Genomic DNA, 12,776 nt, shown 5'->3' with positions numbered 1-12,776 from the left:
GCCTATCAGGCTGATAACACACACACGCATACACGCACACATACACGCACACACCCGCTGAGCGTCTGTCTCCTCCTCTCCGTGCATCAGCAGCACTTCGTGTTCAGCAGCATCTTTCTGCGGATCTGCACCCCGTACTTTCTGACTCTCCTCCTCCAAACAGTGGAACAAATAGCAAAATTGGGGGGAAAAAAAGAAGCAGACATCAAAGCCGTGAGCTTCTTGTTTCGCGGTAGGAGCATTTCATACGTCTGAGGTGCTTGTTTTGTTTCTTTCCCCCCAACCCCCTCGTCCTCGGAGGGTTTTTGAGACCACTCCAGACACCAGACCGCCGGACTTCTCTCGTTGACTTCACATTCTCACAAGGTAAAAACAAAAAGAGCGCTTTGCGTTTCTCGCATTTTTCTCCTCAAATTATTCTGAGTGCTTCATGTATGCTGACATGATGCAACGCGGTGCGTCATCCTTTCTAATTTCCTGAGTGATTCATTGATTTATTGAGCACATAATTGCAAATAAGCACGCATCCACGTTTTATCAATAAAACCGCCATATTATACCTGCGAGATTAAATCTGGAGGGTATTTTTCGTGCAGACATCAAATAAGCATGACACGTCTTGTTTGCTTTACTCTTGCAGCCCACGCGCGCGCGCACACACACACGCACACACACACACACATATCTTTGAATTTGCATCCAAAGTGAACAGGTAATAAGCATTGAGGTGCTTAAAGATGTGTGGATTCTCTTGGTTTATAATTGGCACTTGCACGGGGTGGCTTGGCGTGACATGGCACTGGATGGGGTGTGATATGTGCTTGTGGAGCTGGTTTGTCACTAGTGTGTGTCTGAAATAGAGACACAGAGAGATAGAGAGGCATGGGGGGGTGGAGGGAAGGGGGTGTCTCCTTAACCCACCCTCAGTAGGAAGCTACATTTCCAGACAAAAAGGCCTTCAGGCTATTATAGCCTATCAAATTTGCCTGGAGTAAAACCTCAGACTGGTTCGTTGACATCTGATGTTGGATATCTCTCTCTCTCTCTACCCGTTTTTCTCTCTCTATACCAGCACTCTGCACTCCTCTCAAGGTCAGTTCCTGTTGGTAAATGATGGGAAATGGGGTGGTGTTATGTAATGGCCCACTGCCCCAGCTCAAGGGCCGCTCTGCTGGCTGTAAAGCCTCCCCTCTTTTACGCCGCAGATATGTCATCGTCAGTCTTGCACCTTTCGTCTTATTCGTCCCATCTGCTTTCCCTCCCAAAAGGGTTCAAGAGGACCTGAACCCTCCAGTGATTCAGGTTTAGTCAGTGCGGGGTATGATCAGCAACTGCAAAGTGCAGCAAAGTGAACCGGTGCGCCTCATCACCCCAGCTCCCCCCTGCCATCCCTGTCCTTTCCGGGCCTGGCCCCATACTCAGGTCTCGTCCTGAAGCGGGCGCACTGGCATTTGCTGATGATGCACCAGTTGGCTCTGTGTTTGTTTCCTTCGTCTCTTTCCTGTGGCACTTGTGAGTAAGTGGCGCAGAACATCACAAACGCATAGATCGAGACAACAGACGCCCAGGCCGGGGTGTGTTCTCTGTTATTCAACAGGAGCGTCATGCCTCTGCATTTCTGTCGGATCGCACCCATCCCCACCTTCACTGCCTCTCCCCCCCCACCTCCCGATTACTTTTGCATCACTCTTTATTCCACTGCGCGTACCCAGTAGTGAGAATGCATCAGAAAACGCTCGGCGGAATGTGAAGAGGGAGTTTAGTCATCGTCGCATTTGCATGCAGCACGCAGGGAGTTCAGTCATATAACATTTACAGGCTGTTTTCATCCCAGTGCTGCTTGATTGCATCACAAGGGTGGCAGTGGACGGTAACAAGACAGATGGGCAACTGACAGGGGTCGTAGGAAGCTTGGAAGAATAGCAATCAGCCGAGGTGTCAAAGGGGAATGACAAGCAGCCCTATATGGAGGATGAGCGTCATCTGTCTGATGGATGTGGACGAAGATGATGTTTTAAAGTTGCCCTAGCTGTCCTGAATAAAATGTTTCACAGTGTTCCCGAAAAATAATTTCAAATCCCTTGAACCACTTTTTACATTTTGTCTCATTACAGCCACTAACCTCAATGAAGACAAAGTAACACATCACTATCACCACTGGTTCTCAATTGGATTTAGATCTGGACTTGGACCGGGCCATTCTGACACATGAATATACTTTAATCTAAATCATTGCATTCTTGTCCTTGCTCTATGTCTTGCTTTGGGTCATTTTCCTTGCATGTGTTTTGCAGCCTCTAACAGGTCTTCTTCCAGGATTGCTCTAAATTTGGCTCCATCCAGCTTCCCTTTAACTCTGTGTGTTTCGTTGTAACCTGAAAAAAAAGGTGAAAAACTTGGTACGAATCCCCTTGCAAAGAACTCAAAAAAATACATACCTAAGACTAATTCAAATCAAACTTTCTGAGACAAATCCCTGTATAAAGAGTGACAAATAAGTACCTCGGCAGCACGGAAAATGTGATGCTGGGTCCATCGGCTGCACCCTGATGCATCACAGATGCGAAACGGTCTCTGCTGCTTGTATGTTGAGCGAATGACAAGAGACAGCGTGTTGAGTATTGCTTACATTACGATGCAGCGTGAGCGCTTTGTGAGGACATTGCGAACGTGATGCCACATGACGCCACATCAGACATCACAAGTCTGAATCTTCGACTAAAAACACAACAGTTCTGCAAGAGGTTCACCTTATCTCATGGCCGTTCTTGTGACCCCTTGAAATAAGATGTACATTTTACTACTAATAGGTGATTCGGGGAAAGGCCTCCATGTACGAGTACAAAGAAAGACACGCACAGTGTCACGATGGCAATGAACTACGTCATTTGTTCACATCTCTCTTAGGAAGTGTACACACGTCCCACTGCTGCTGCTTTCTTCATCCTGGACCTATTTTGAAACAAAGTGGTGTCTTGCACCTTCCTGTCAGAGGGCATTGCACTTGCAGATTTTTGACTGGTTGTACCCAGGATTTCATTCTTTCTGCCACGATCCACATCTCATGTCCACAGATGAGGGTCAGAAGGTAGATGGACTGGTAAACTCCAAGTTAATAGGCAAAATATTTTGTGCAATCCCCTTTTGCTAACAGCGTAGCATGCTCTAGGAAGAATTACTCTAGATTAGTGGTTACCAACGTTGTGGTTGGACTTGCACTGGGGTAGTTGTGATGTCTTAAGGCCCTTTTTTGCTATTTAAAGAATCACATTTTGCCATGTATTCTTCACAAGAACCTTCAGAAGAGAAACAGGGACACGTCACGACGGGTCCTCCACCATATTTAACAATGGGCATGAATAACTTTTCCACATATTCTACATGTATTTCACGTTAAATCTAGCTGGAGTGTTGTTGCGGAATTAAACACTTACTAGTGTCATGATCATCTGATACATGGTTTCCATTAAAAACCCAACAGAGTTTGAAAAATGTTTACATTTGTGAAGGTAGGACAAATAGAGGTTATTCTGGCCTGTGGATGGCATGTTATTGGTATTATGAAGACTTGGATATACTCTTTTCCTCTTTCAGTAGAGGCCAGTTGCAATAGGAAATAGGTTGCTGTGGGTGGGAGATAAAACATTATGGATTTCTAGCTGAATATTCCAAGACATGGGGCAGTGTGTGGAGTAGCGGTAGAGGTTATCGTTCTCCATGGTATGATTCCAGACCTTAGGACAATTTCTTCACTCATCTCCTTTGTTCAAAAAAAAGAGAACCAGTAGCAGGTCCATTAAAATTAATTAAATTATTTCCTCATCCCATGAGGTTTGCATACTTGTTGTTTTAAACCTCGGTAGAAAGGTGTGCCTCATATGCCATCATGCAGACGTTTAAGATACTATTAAAAATCTGTAAAAGTGGTCACTGAAAGAATGAATTTGCCTCCTCGACAATCCCCAAGCTCCAATTTAGGTGATTTTCACAGAGAAACCACAGCTAATGGATCGCAGGGTCAGTTATGAATGAGAATATTGTATAGCTTCCTCTGCTTTTTGATTAGCAACTTAATGCACTTAGGATGCTCAGGGGTGTTGCATTAACACAAAGCTTCTTTGGCGCCACTGAAAAACTGCACATTTTAGAGGTGCAGGTTCCATATTTTACGCATAAGTAGGCATGTATAAAAATTTACTTTGCGTCAAAGTTTGCGCAAATAGACGCACACTTTTTTTTGCTGGCGTGAAAATGTGCGCCAGCCACGCAAACTTTTTCTGTGGGCAATATCAAACTGCAAAGCGTCAAAACTCACCTAAATATGAAATCTGACGACATTCAGTTATTTAGACTAGGGAGTTTCAAGCCTGATGTTTTTTTCATGCTTTTAATATTTTATTGTCTAGACATACACGATGAAACTGAACCGCATTCATCCTCAGACAATAACATAACACGCACACAAAATAAAGAAAACAAAAATTGAAAACCACCTTCGCGGCTTTAAATAAATATTTTTATTTAGATTATTTTTTTCTTTAAAATGTATTATTTCTGTTTTTCTGAGGTGATCTTGTGCCCTGAAAGCACATTTTACATGAAATACAGACTTTTTTTTAATTATAAATACTCATACTGCTACAAACAAGGACGTTTCCATGGTTACCTGCTTCACTGGCGACAGGCTTCCGGGTATTTCTACTATTTTACATATGCATTAATGGGAGGCGACAGAGCGAACCAGCAGCTGCGCTCTATTGCACGTATTTGCGAGGTGCACGGCTTTACGCATCCGATTTGTTTTGTGCGCCGCACTTTTCTAAATTTTTCCGTACGCCAAGTTTTACTGTGCACTCTTTAATGCATTGAAATAAGCATACCAGTTTGGTATGCTTATTTCACTGCGTACGATCAAAAAGATTCAAAAAAATCTTTATCCCTAACAACTCAGCTATATTTATTGATATTTTGTCCAAGTAAAGTATCAATTTTTCATTTGGGAGTATTGATACATTAAATCCTACTCAAATCCCTTGTGTTTCCACTTGCACATGTACATTAAAAATGACATGTAATGAAACAACCAGTTACAATTAATTAAATAAAGAAATAGATAAATTCCATTATCTAATACATCTAACAGCTCTAAGTGAAGAAGACAAAAAAGGTTCATTTTCTGCATAACCAAATACATAAAGACAGTCAATTAACATTTAAACACAGCAAATGTATAACGAAAACGACATTTATTACACCAGTATTATACCATCAGGCCAATTAATTTAATCCAAGTCTATGGAACCGTCACAAAGTGTCACCAAAATCACTCTGTCCCTCTAAAATCTTTCAGAAAATCTTTAAAATGTATCAAAGCATACCATTTGCTGAATACCGTGATATATACGGTATCGTGAGCAAAATATCGGGTATCGTTTTGTGAGGTTAGTGTGTCGCTGCGGTCCTAATGTATATATATATAATTTTCAAATCGAAACACAGTACCGAACTGGTACTCTTGTCTACTACGAGTGGATTGTTCTCCCGTTAAACTCCAGATTTATATGAATTTTTTGCCGTACAAAACACAAACCTGTAAAGGCTCTTGAGATAACTTGTCACCAAAAAGCTACTGACTTTATTTCTCCAGCGGAGTAAAATTTCACGCCCTCTATGTGCTGTGCTCGTGAACAGGGGGGGGAGCTGTTTCCCATGAGAAACTGACAGGCAGGATGTAAAAGTCAGCCGAACAGCATTTCCAAAGCGAAGTCGTAGGAGAAGCGGAGTCAACACTTGATCAATAAAGGATCCCGGACACCTTGAAAGCTCCTGAGCGAAATGATTAATATCTCACAGTAACAGGTCTGCTGTTTGGCAGCCGACTACTGAGTGGGCTGTTGTAGCGTCTCTGAAAGGTAGAGTCTTATTTAGGAAAGAAAAACGTAATTGTCCACAGTGTATGAACCGATTTGTTATTCAGTGTACAGCACAAAATGATGCCGCTATTGATTTAACCATTGTCTTACTCGGATGTGAAGGTGGTTCGTGACAATAAGTGTTAAAATGAGCTTGATCATTAATTTTCTTTCTGATGCTTAACATTTTTTTGAAGGGCAGCTTTGTTTACGGACACTTCATAATCTGTTTCATTTATGGTTTTGGTCATTTCCAATTTACTTATTGTTTTTCTGGTTATTTAAAATATCTTCCACTTCCAGTCTGAAGTATTCTTCTCAAAGTTAAGGTTTATGGATTTTTGAGAGAGCAAACTTGCATTATTATGCCATTATTGTTGTACTACTAGAGAATGGTCTCAAAAAGACAATATTATCGTTTATCGTAATCTCTTTTCTGGGACAATTTATCGTCCAACAAATGACAGACCGATTCCTGCGGTTCATTGCTGCAGCACGTCTTCACCACCATGCAGACAGATAACTGGCAACATCCATTAAGTGCTGGTCTTATCACGCAGAAGGAGGTCTGAAGGAGCGTCTCAGCAGAGATGGAGAGCGGGGATGTTCCAAAACTAACCGTATTTTGCAAATTTATGATAATTAGGGGTTGGGTAATGATCTAATGAAGGCCATAAAGTGGCAGGATGAGCACCAGGCAGATTGGAGCTGCGTGCAGCTGGCAGCAGAAGGAGGAATTAAGGAAGATGAACTGAAACATGCTAGAGATTTTTCTGCAACTTCACAGTGGGGACACGCTGCTTCAAAAGGTTGCTATTAAATCCGTTGGAACGGATTCCATAGACGGAGGGAGACATGTTGGACAAATAACTAGCTTTAAACAAAACCAGGAAATGAGAGCATGCCGTACTCTAAAAGCATTCACACCCCTGACGTTTTGTTTTTGTCACTTTGCAACCATAAAGTATTAATTGTGAAGTTGAAGTGAAGTTTATTTCATACATACAGAAATCAGAAACATTCGGGGCTAAAGGATGAAGGATGGGGCCAAATACAAGGAGTCAATAGCAGAGCTGGTATGAAATATGGCTGCAGCTCAGCGATTATTTTAGTCAGATAAAACAAATTTGGCATATTCGATGGACTTTTCAGTTAATCGCGTAAGCTTATTTTATGCAACATGTCATTATCATTATATTAGTAGAAAATAGTCTCAAAACTGCAAAATTAGTGTTTTTCGAAATAATTACTGGGACGATTTATTGTACGTATGGCCTACATATGGCAAGACTTGAAAGGAGGCTTTCCGTTCAGTCTGAATATTAAATGCAAATCATGTTTTAAGTTATACTCCATTGTGTTGCTCTAGCAACACAATGTTTCTAAACGAAACCATTTGACAAAATCTGCTCAGGTGGTGTGAATACTTTGGCAAGTAGTAGAAGCTCTGCTTCGAACCACTTCAAATAAAGTACCAAAAGAAACAAATGAGGACCAGCAGCTGCTCAAAGGCAGAAGCAGAAACTGAACGCTATGATGCAGGAAGGCCCAATTTACACCGGGTGACATTCAGGCATTCTGCCTCGGAACGCACTTCATTTGTTTAAAGCGTATTTTTAGCGCTCTCGAGAAATCTCTGCTTGCAGCTTTGATGAATCGCTCTCCCAGAAACCTCGTACAGTAGCGCGGACTGTTAGCTCTTGGTCTTGCTCAACATTTGAATAATGCCTAACCTCAACCCTCTCTCTCTCTCTCTCTCTCTGTGTGTGTGTGTCTCTGTGTGTTTTTCTTGGGGGCTTCCCTTCATTTTTTTGCTTTCCAGGGGGAAAAAATGGGGAAACAGAACAGCAAGCTGACCCCTGAAGTGATGGAGGACCTGGTGAAGAACACGGAGTTCAACGAGCACGAGCTGAAGCAGTGGTACAAGGGATTCCTGAAGGACTGCCCCACCGGCCGGCTAAACCTGGACGAGTTCCAGCAGCTCTACGTTAAGGTGCGGCTCTGCTCGATCCATCACACCTCGCTTTGTCCAAATCCCTTATGCGCTCGCCGCAGAAGTGCCAAATTTGTGTTGCGTTTTAAGCCCAGAGGCAGGAAAGCAACACAGATTTATTGAAGAAGAGATTTGACAGGAGTCTTGGTTCTTGAAAAGCACTTCTTCAAGGAATGTCGAATTGGTTTGAGTGTCAGAGAAAAGAGAGTTGTGGCGATGATAAGACGCAGTAGATGAATTGCGTGTTGAATCGAAAGCCTTGTAGTTGCAGGATGGCGTTTATAGCATTGCCAGCAGCTGAAGCGGTGACTGTTGAGATGGCTTGTATGAAGATGAGGAGCGAAAAGGACGAAAGAGACTGAGTGGTGGAGCTGGGAACTCTGACCACGACTTGTCTAAACTCGCTGTGTTCCCAGTACAGGTGTGAGCAAAACTTTGTCAATATTCTGCTACTATTATTAAAACATCACTTTGAAATCGTGATATTTCCACTAAGTAAGAAACGGAATTAAAATCACACGTTAATAAGTTTGTTCACGCTATCAGTCACTGAAAAACATGCTGCGCCATCATCCTCCTACCACTTCCTGTCGTCTTCTTTGTCTTTTCTGCCAGTAGTAACGTCTGTTTGTTGATCACATGACTTTCGCAATACAAAAAAGGTGATGCTGTTTTTGTGAAATCTACAAATTTCAATATGGTTGAGAAACCATCTCATCCAAGTGCAGATTTTTTTTAATTGAAAAACCTCTTTTTATTGCCGTGTTTCCAATTCTGAAACTGTGCAATTTTATGGTTGATAGAAACGCAGCTCCTGATTCAATAGATTAGACCATATAATTATGGTGCGAAACGGAAACAAAGGGACATATAATTATATTATAATTATTTCCAAAAAAAATACATTTTTAATGGAAACGATTGGGAAGTTGGGTTTGTTCGACATTAGCTGAATATTGACAACGGAATATGTAACGGAAACACAGCCTGTGTCGAAGAATGGCTTTGATAGATTAAATGTAAACATTGGTTTGCAAATCTGGCAAATATTATTGTTTATCGCAATAGTTATTGGGACAATTTATAAGAATTGGTATTGTGACAGGCCTTGTGACCAGCAGGAAGACTGCAATCGGTGCTCCTCTACTCATATGGAATAAATTATAAAATGGCCGCCGATTGTATACAGTGATTTAGATGGCTACGGAAGTAAAAATTTTTTTAACAGATTACTAGGAGTTTGCAGGAGTTATTTTTTTAGAACTCTTTGCTCTCACATTAAAGCTTTAAACACTTTCATAATGTGTTTTTGCACAGCTGGTTTTGGAAGTGTTAGTTAGGGTCACATGAATCACCACAGCAACCAGTGTTATCACTCTTCATGCATGCCTGTTTTTAACCTGCCCCCCCTCTCTCTCCCTCTCTCCATGCTTTCACTCGCCCCCTCCTGTATCTGGGCAGAAATCCAACAGAGTCAGAAATCAGAGGCACTCGAACGATCATGCTCCCATGCTAATATGCATCCCACCGTATCTTATTACCTCTGATGAAGCGGTGGGAAATTATTCTGTGGTTTATCCATTTACACACACAATAGGAGGAGAATCCTGCTCACTAAGATGACATAGGAATTAGACTAATATTAGGATAAGCATCCATGTGCGCAGCTATAGATTTACACTGAAGGTGTTTACACATCTGGGACTAAGGCTGCTTCCAGATATAAATAATGTAGTCATTATTCTTTCCTCCTGGCTGAAAGGATTATCACACCTGGGATCTTGTGTACCTTAATTTACTCTTTCACAGTCTAAAAGTACATTTGCATGCCAGGCATGTCTTTGAAAACCTGTATGCTATTGAAGGTAGCCTGGAGTCGACTTTGATCCACCCATTGATTCTAAAAAGTGCCCCAAAAAACACTTAGAAAATGGGTTCGACAAAAAAGATCGATATTCTTATTTTTGTGATGCAAGAATCAATATGCCTGCACCAGAAATTGATTTGATTGATAATATAAGGCTCTTAGATTTCCCGGTCCAGGCTTTGGAAACTCCTGGCTTCCTAAAGTGTTGCTAAACCCATGGATGACAAGACAATTTCAACGTGTAGTCTGAAAAGAACTTTAAAACTGCAACTTTTTTTTAATAAAAAGTATGTTTTTTACATATTTCTCTAAAACTGTCCCCGTGTCGTGACAGAATGTTATGAGACAGACCATCTCTGGAAAGATTGAGCTCCTCCGCCTCCTCACTGAGCTTCTATTGCCGTCTGAAGAAATGCGTCGCTCCTGACCAAAAACAACCAATCAGAATCACGAGGAGGGTCTTAGCGCTGCCAATCAGGCTTGTGTACTCACTGATGGCAGAGAAGCAACTCAGGAAAACCGTTGAAGGACAATTTTGTTTACAGGGACGTCAAAATTGATTGTATTTGTTGTTTATTTACTTTGGATATAGTAGATGTCTTCCAGTTCCAGTGTAAAATGCTTATTAGAATTTAAAGCTTATTGATCTTTGAGAACGTGGTCTTGCTTTATGATGCCTGTAAGTCCAGTAAGAAAAACATCCAGAATCAGCTGGTTTTTTTTAATTTATTTATTTTTTCAGCATCTTGTGCTTTATGTTTAAACTTCCTGAGAGTCCTCAAGGAAGAAAGCACTCACAGTAGTGTAAGAGTGAGCATTAATCTTTTATCAGTGGGGCTGGGAAATGCATCGTTGCCGGAGGGTGGGGGGACGGGGGGGTCTGCCATTGCATAACGCACACTTATGCATCCAGGTCACCTCTGCTACATGGCAACTTTTTAGCAGAAAGTTTCAATCTGAGCCAGTATTTTACTTTATAAGCATGATGATTAGCACTTTTAGCAAACTGCACATCCTTTTAACTTCTATTCAAATAGGAACAGTGGAAGAGAAATCACCAAAGAAGCAACACAGTTCAAATCTGGAGAGGTCTTAGAGGACTGGGGGGGTCACCACCTATTTTTTGATTGCGGCTCATTTTGACGTTTCTAGACAACAATATATCAGTGATAGGGCTTTTAAAAATCTAAGGAGCCAATACATGGAAGAAGAAGAAAAAATAGTTTGCCTGCAACCTCACGTCAGTGGGACAGATTGTTCCTGTGAAGAGTGACGGGGTGTGTGTGTGGGTGTGTGTGTGTGTGTGTGGAAAAACAGAATACAAAAGGTGGGGGTTGGGGAGGTCATATGTTTAGTGGGAGGGCGATGAAGGTGGAATCGCATCGGCAGAAAGTGAGAAGCAGAAAAAGGGGCAGAGGTGAGAAAAACTAAGCAAGTGAAGGAAAGTGTGGTTAAATTATTTATTAGTCATTAGAGCCACTGGAGTCAGAGAGCAGAGTGATGGAAGAAATGAGTGCAAGGACACTTGCTGGATGAATATTTACAGCCCATCCACCGGTGACCAGAAGCTTACCACTCCGTGTTGGGTAGTAGATAGAAAAATAAAATAAAGGAGGAGTACATTTCTGCCAAAAGAATTCAGAAATTTTGTCAGAAATTACGTTTTTGACATTTTGGGAATTTTCTGAGTTTGAAAAGATGAAAAATGTCTTTTCCAGAAAACATCTGGGATTAATCTTAAAGTTTTTGAGATTTTTTTTCTTGCACATTTTTTTACTTTTAAATCTCGAAATTTCCCAGTTTTTTTCTAGAAAACGTCTGAAATTAATCTTCAAATTTTTTGGAGATGTTTTTATTTTGTTTATTTATATATATATATTGCAAATGTTCATCTTTTCAAACTGTGAAATTTCCAAGTTTTTTCTAGAAAATTTCAGATTGTTTTCTAGCAAATTTTCTACTTCTCAAAGTAGAAAATTTTTCTGTGATTAATCTCAAAATTTCAGGGGGGTTATGCAGATTTTCATCTTCTCAAACTCTAAAATTCCCCAGTTCTTTCTAGTCAGTTTCTGGGATTAATATCAAAATTTCAGATTTGTTTTTCCTAACTATTTTTTGGCTTTTCAAATTAATAAATTTCCCAATGTTTTCCCAGAAAGTTTCGGAGTTCGTTTGGGGTTTTTTTTCTAACAAATTTCCAAATTTTCAAGCTCAGAAATGTCCCAGTTTTCCCCAGGCAGGGTGATAGAAAGGGCTACTTCCAGCCGGCGGTCTACCTGCAGTAGATGTAACTGTGTTGGGGGATAAAAATAAAGCGGTAAAAGCAGGTGCAGCATGTCAGCTGGAAGTTATGACGCTGTGTCTGAGAGCTTCCTTTGATGCGGTGCAACAAAACGTCACGTTTAGGCTTCAGTAGCTCCATGTGTTTCGTCATATTCAGCACTTTAAAACAGAAATCCCATTTATTTTATGTATGCTGAGGAACCGTACCGATAATGTTCACAAATTACAGAAAGAACTCAAGCAGAGGACCAAAACAAAAAAGAAAAACATGAGCCCTTCAGAAAAACACCCATTAGTTTGGTCAATTAAATGGAAATAGCACATTTAAATGCAAATTTTGTGGTTCAGAAGTCAGTACTCAGCTTTAATTTTCCACTTAGAATATTTCAATATTTCAGTATGCACCGCATAATCACCTAAAAGGTTGGCCATTAGAAAAATAATAATAGGAAAAGTGCATTCCTCATTTAAACAGATAGTGGTGGAAACTAGAATGGAGGCAGAGGTGATGGATGAAGGGAAGCTTTAGCTCTAAACCGCCATTCATCAAAGTGTCTTGGATCAATGGCCTGTGGAGGGCAAGCCCACTCTGAAGGAGCTTGTCCTCGTTAGGCTTTATGGGATTTTGATGATTCTGTTTTACCACACGCTCAAAATGTGACATGAGTTTTCTACACCTTAGCTTGACGAATTTCAAAATATCCCGTTTTAGTTCATCTTA

The 12,776-nt window shown here is 41.0% G+C and overlaps 1 protein-coding gene across 1 annotated transcript in view; it reads left to right on the top strand.

The window, feature by feature from the left end:
* Window positions 1-27: 27 nt before the first annotated feature.
* The window catches only part of vsnl1a (visinin-like 1a), a 29,838-nt gene continuing 17,089 nt past the window's right edge, over window positions 28-12,776 (top strand). The window contains exons 1-2 of the mRNA XM_044106725.1: window positions 28-366; window positions 7,735-7,905. Of these exons, the coding sequence (XP_043962660.1) occupies window positions 7,744-7,905 (162 nt within the window). The 5' untranslated portion in view covers window positions 28-366; window positions 7,735-7,743. The remainder of the gene's footprint in view (window positions 367-7,734; window positions 7,906-12,776) is intronic.

This window comes from Gambusia affinis, linkage group LG22 (genome assembly GCF_019740435.1).
Source record: "Gambusia affinis linkage group LG22, SWU_Gaff_1.0, whole genome shotgun sequence".
In the NCBI taxonomy this organism is placed as follows: Eukaryota; Metazoa; Chordata; class Actinopteri; order Cyprinodontiformes; family Poeciliidae; genus Gambusia; species Gambusia affinis.
This window is presented reverse-complemented; position numbering and strand designations above follow the sequence as displayed.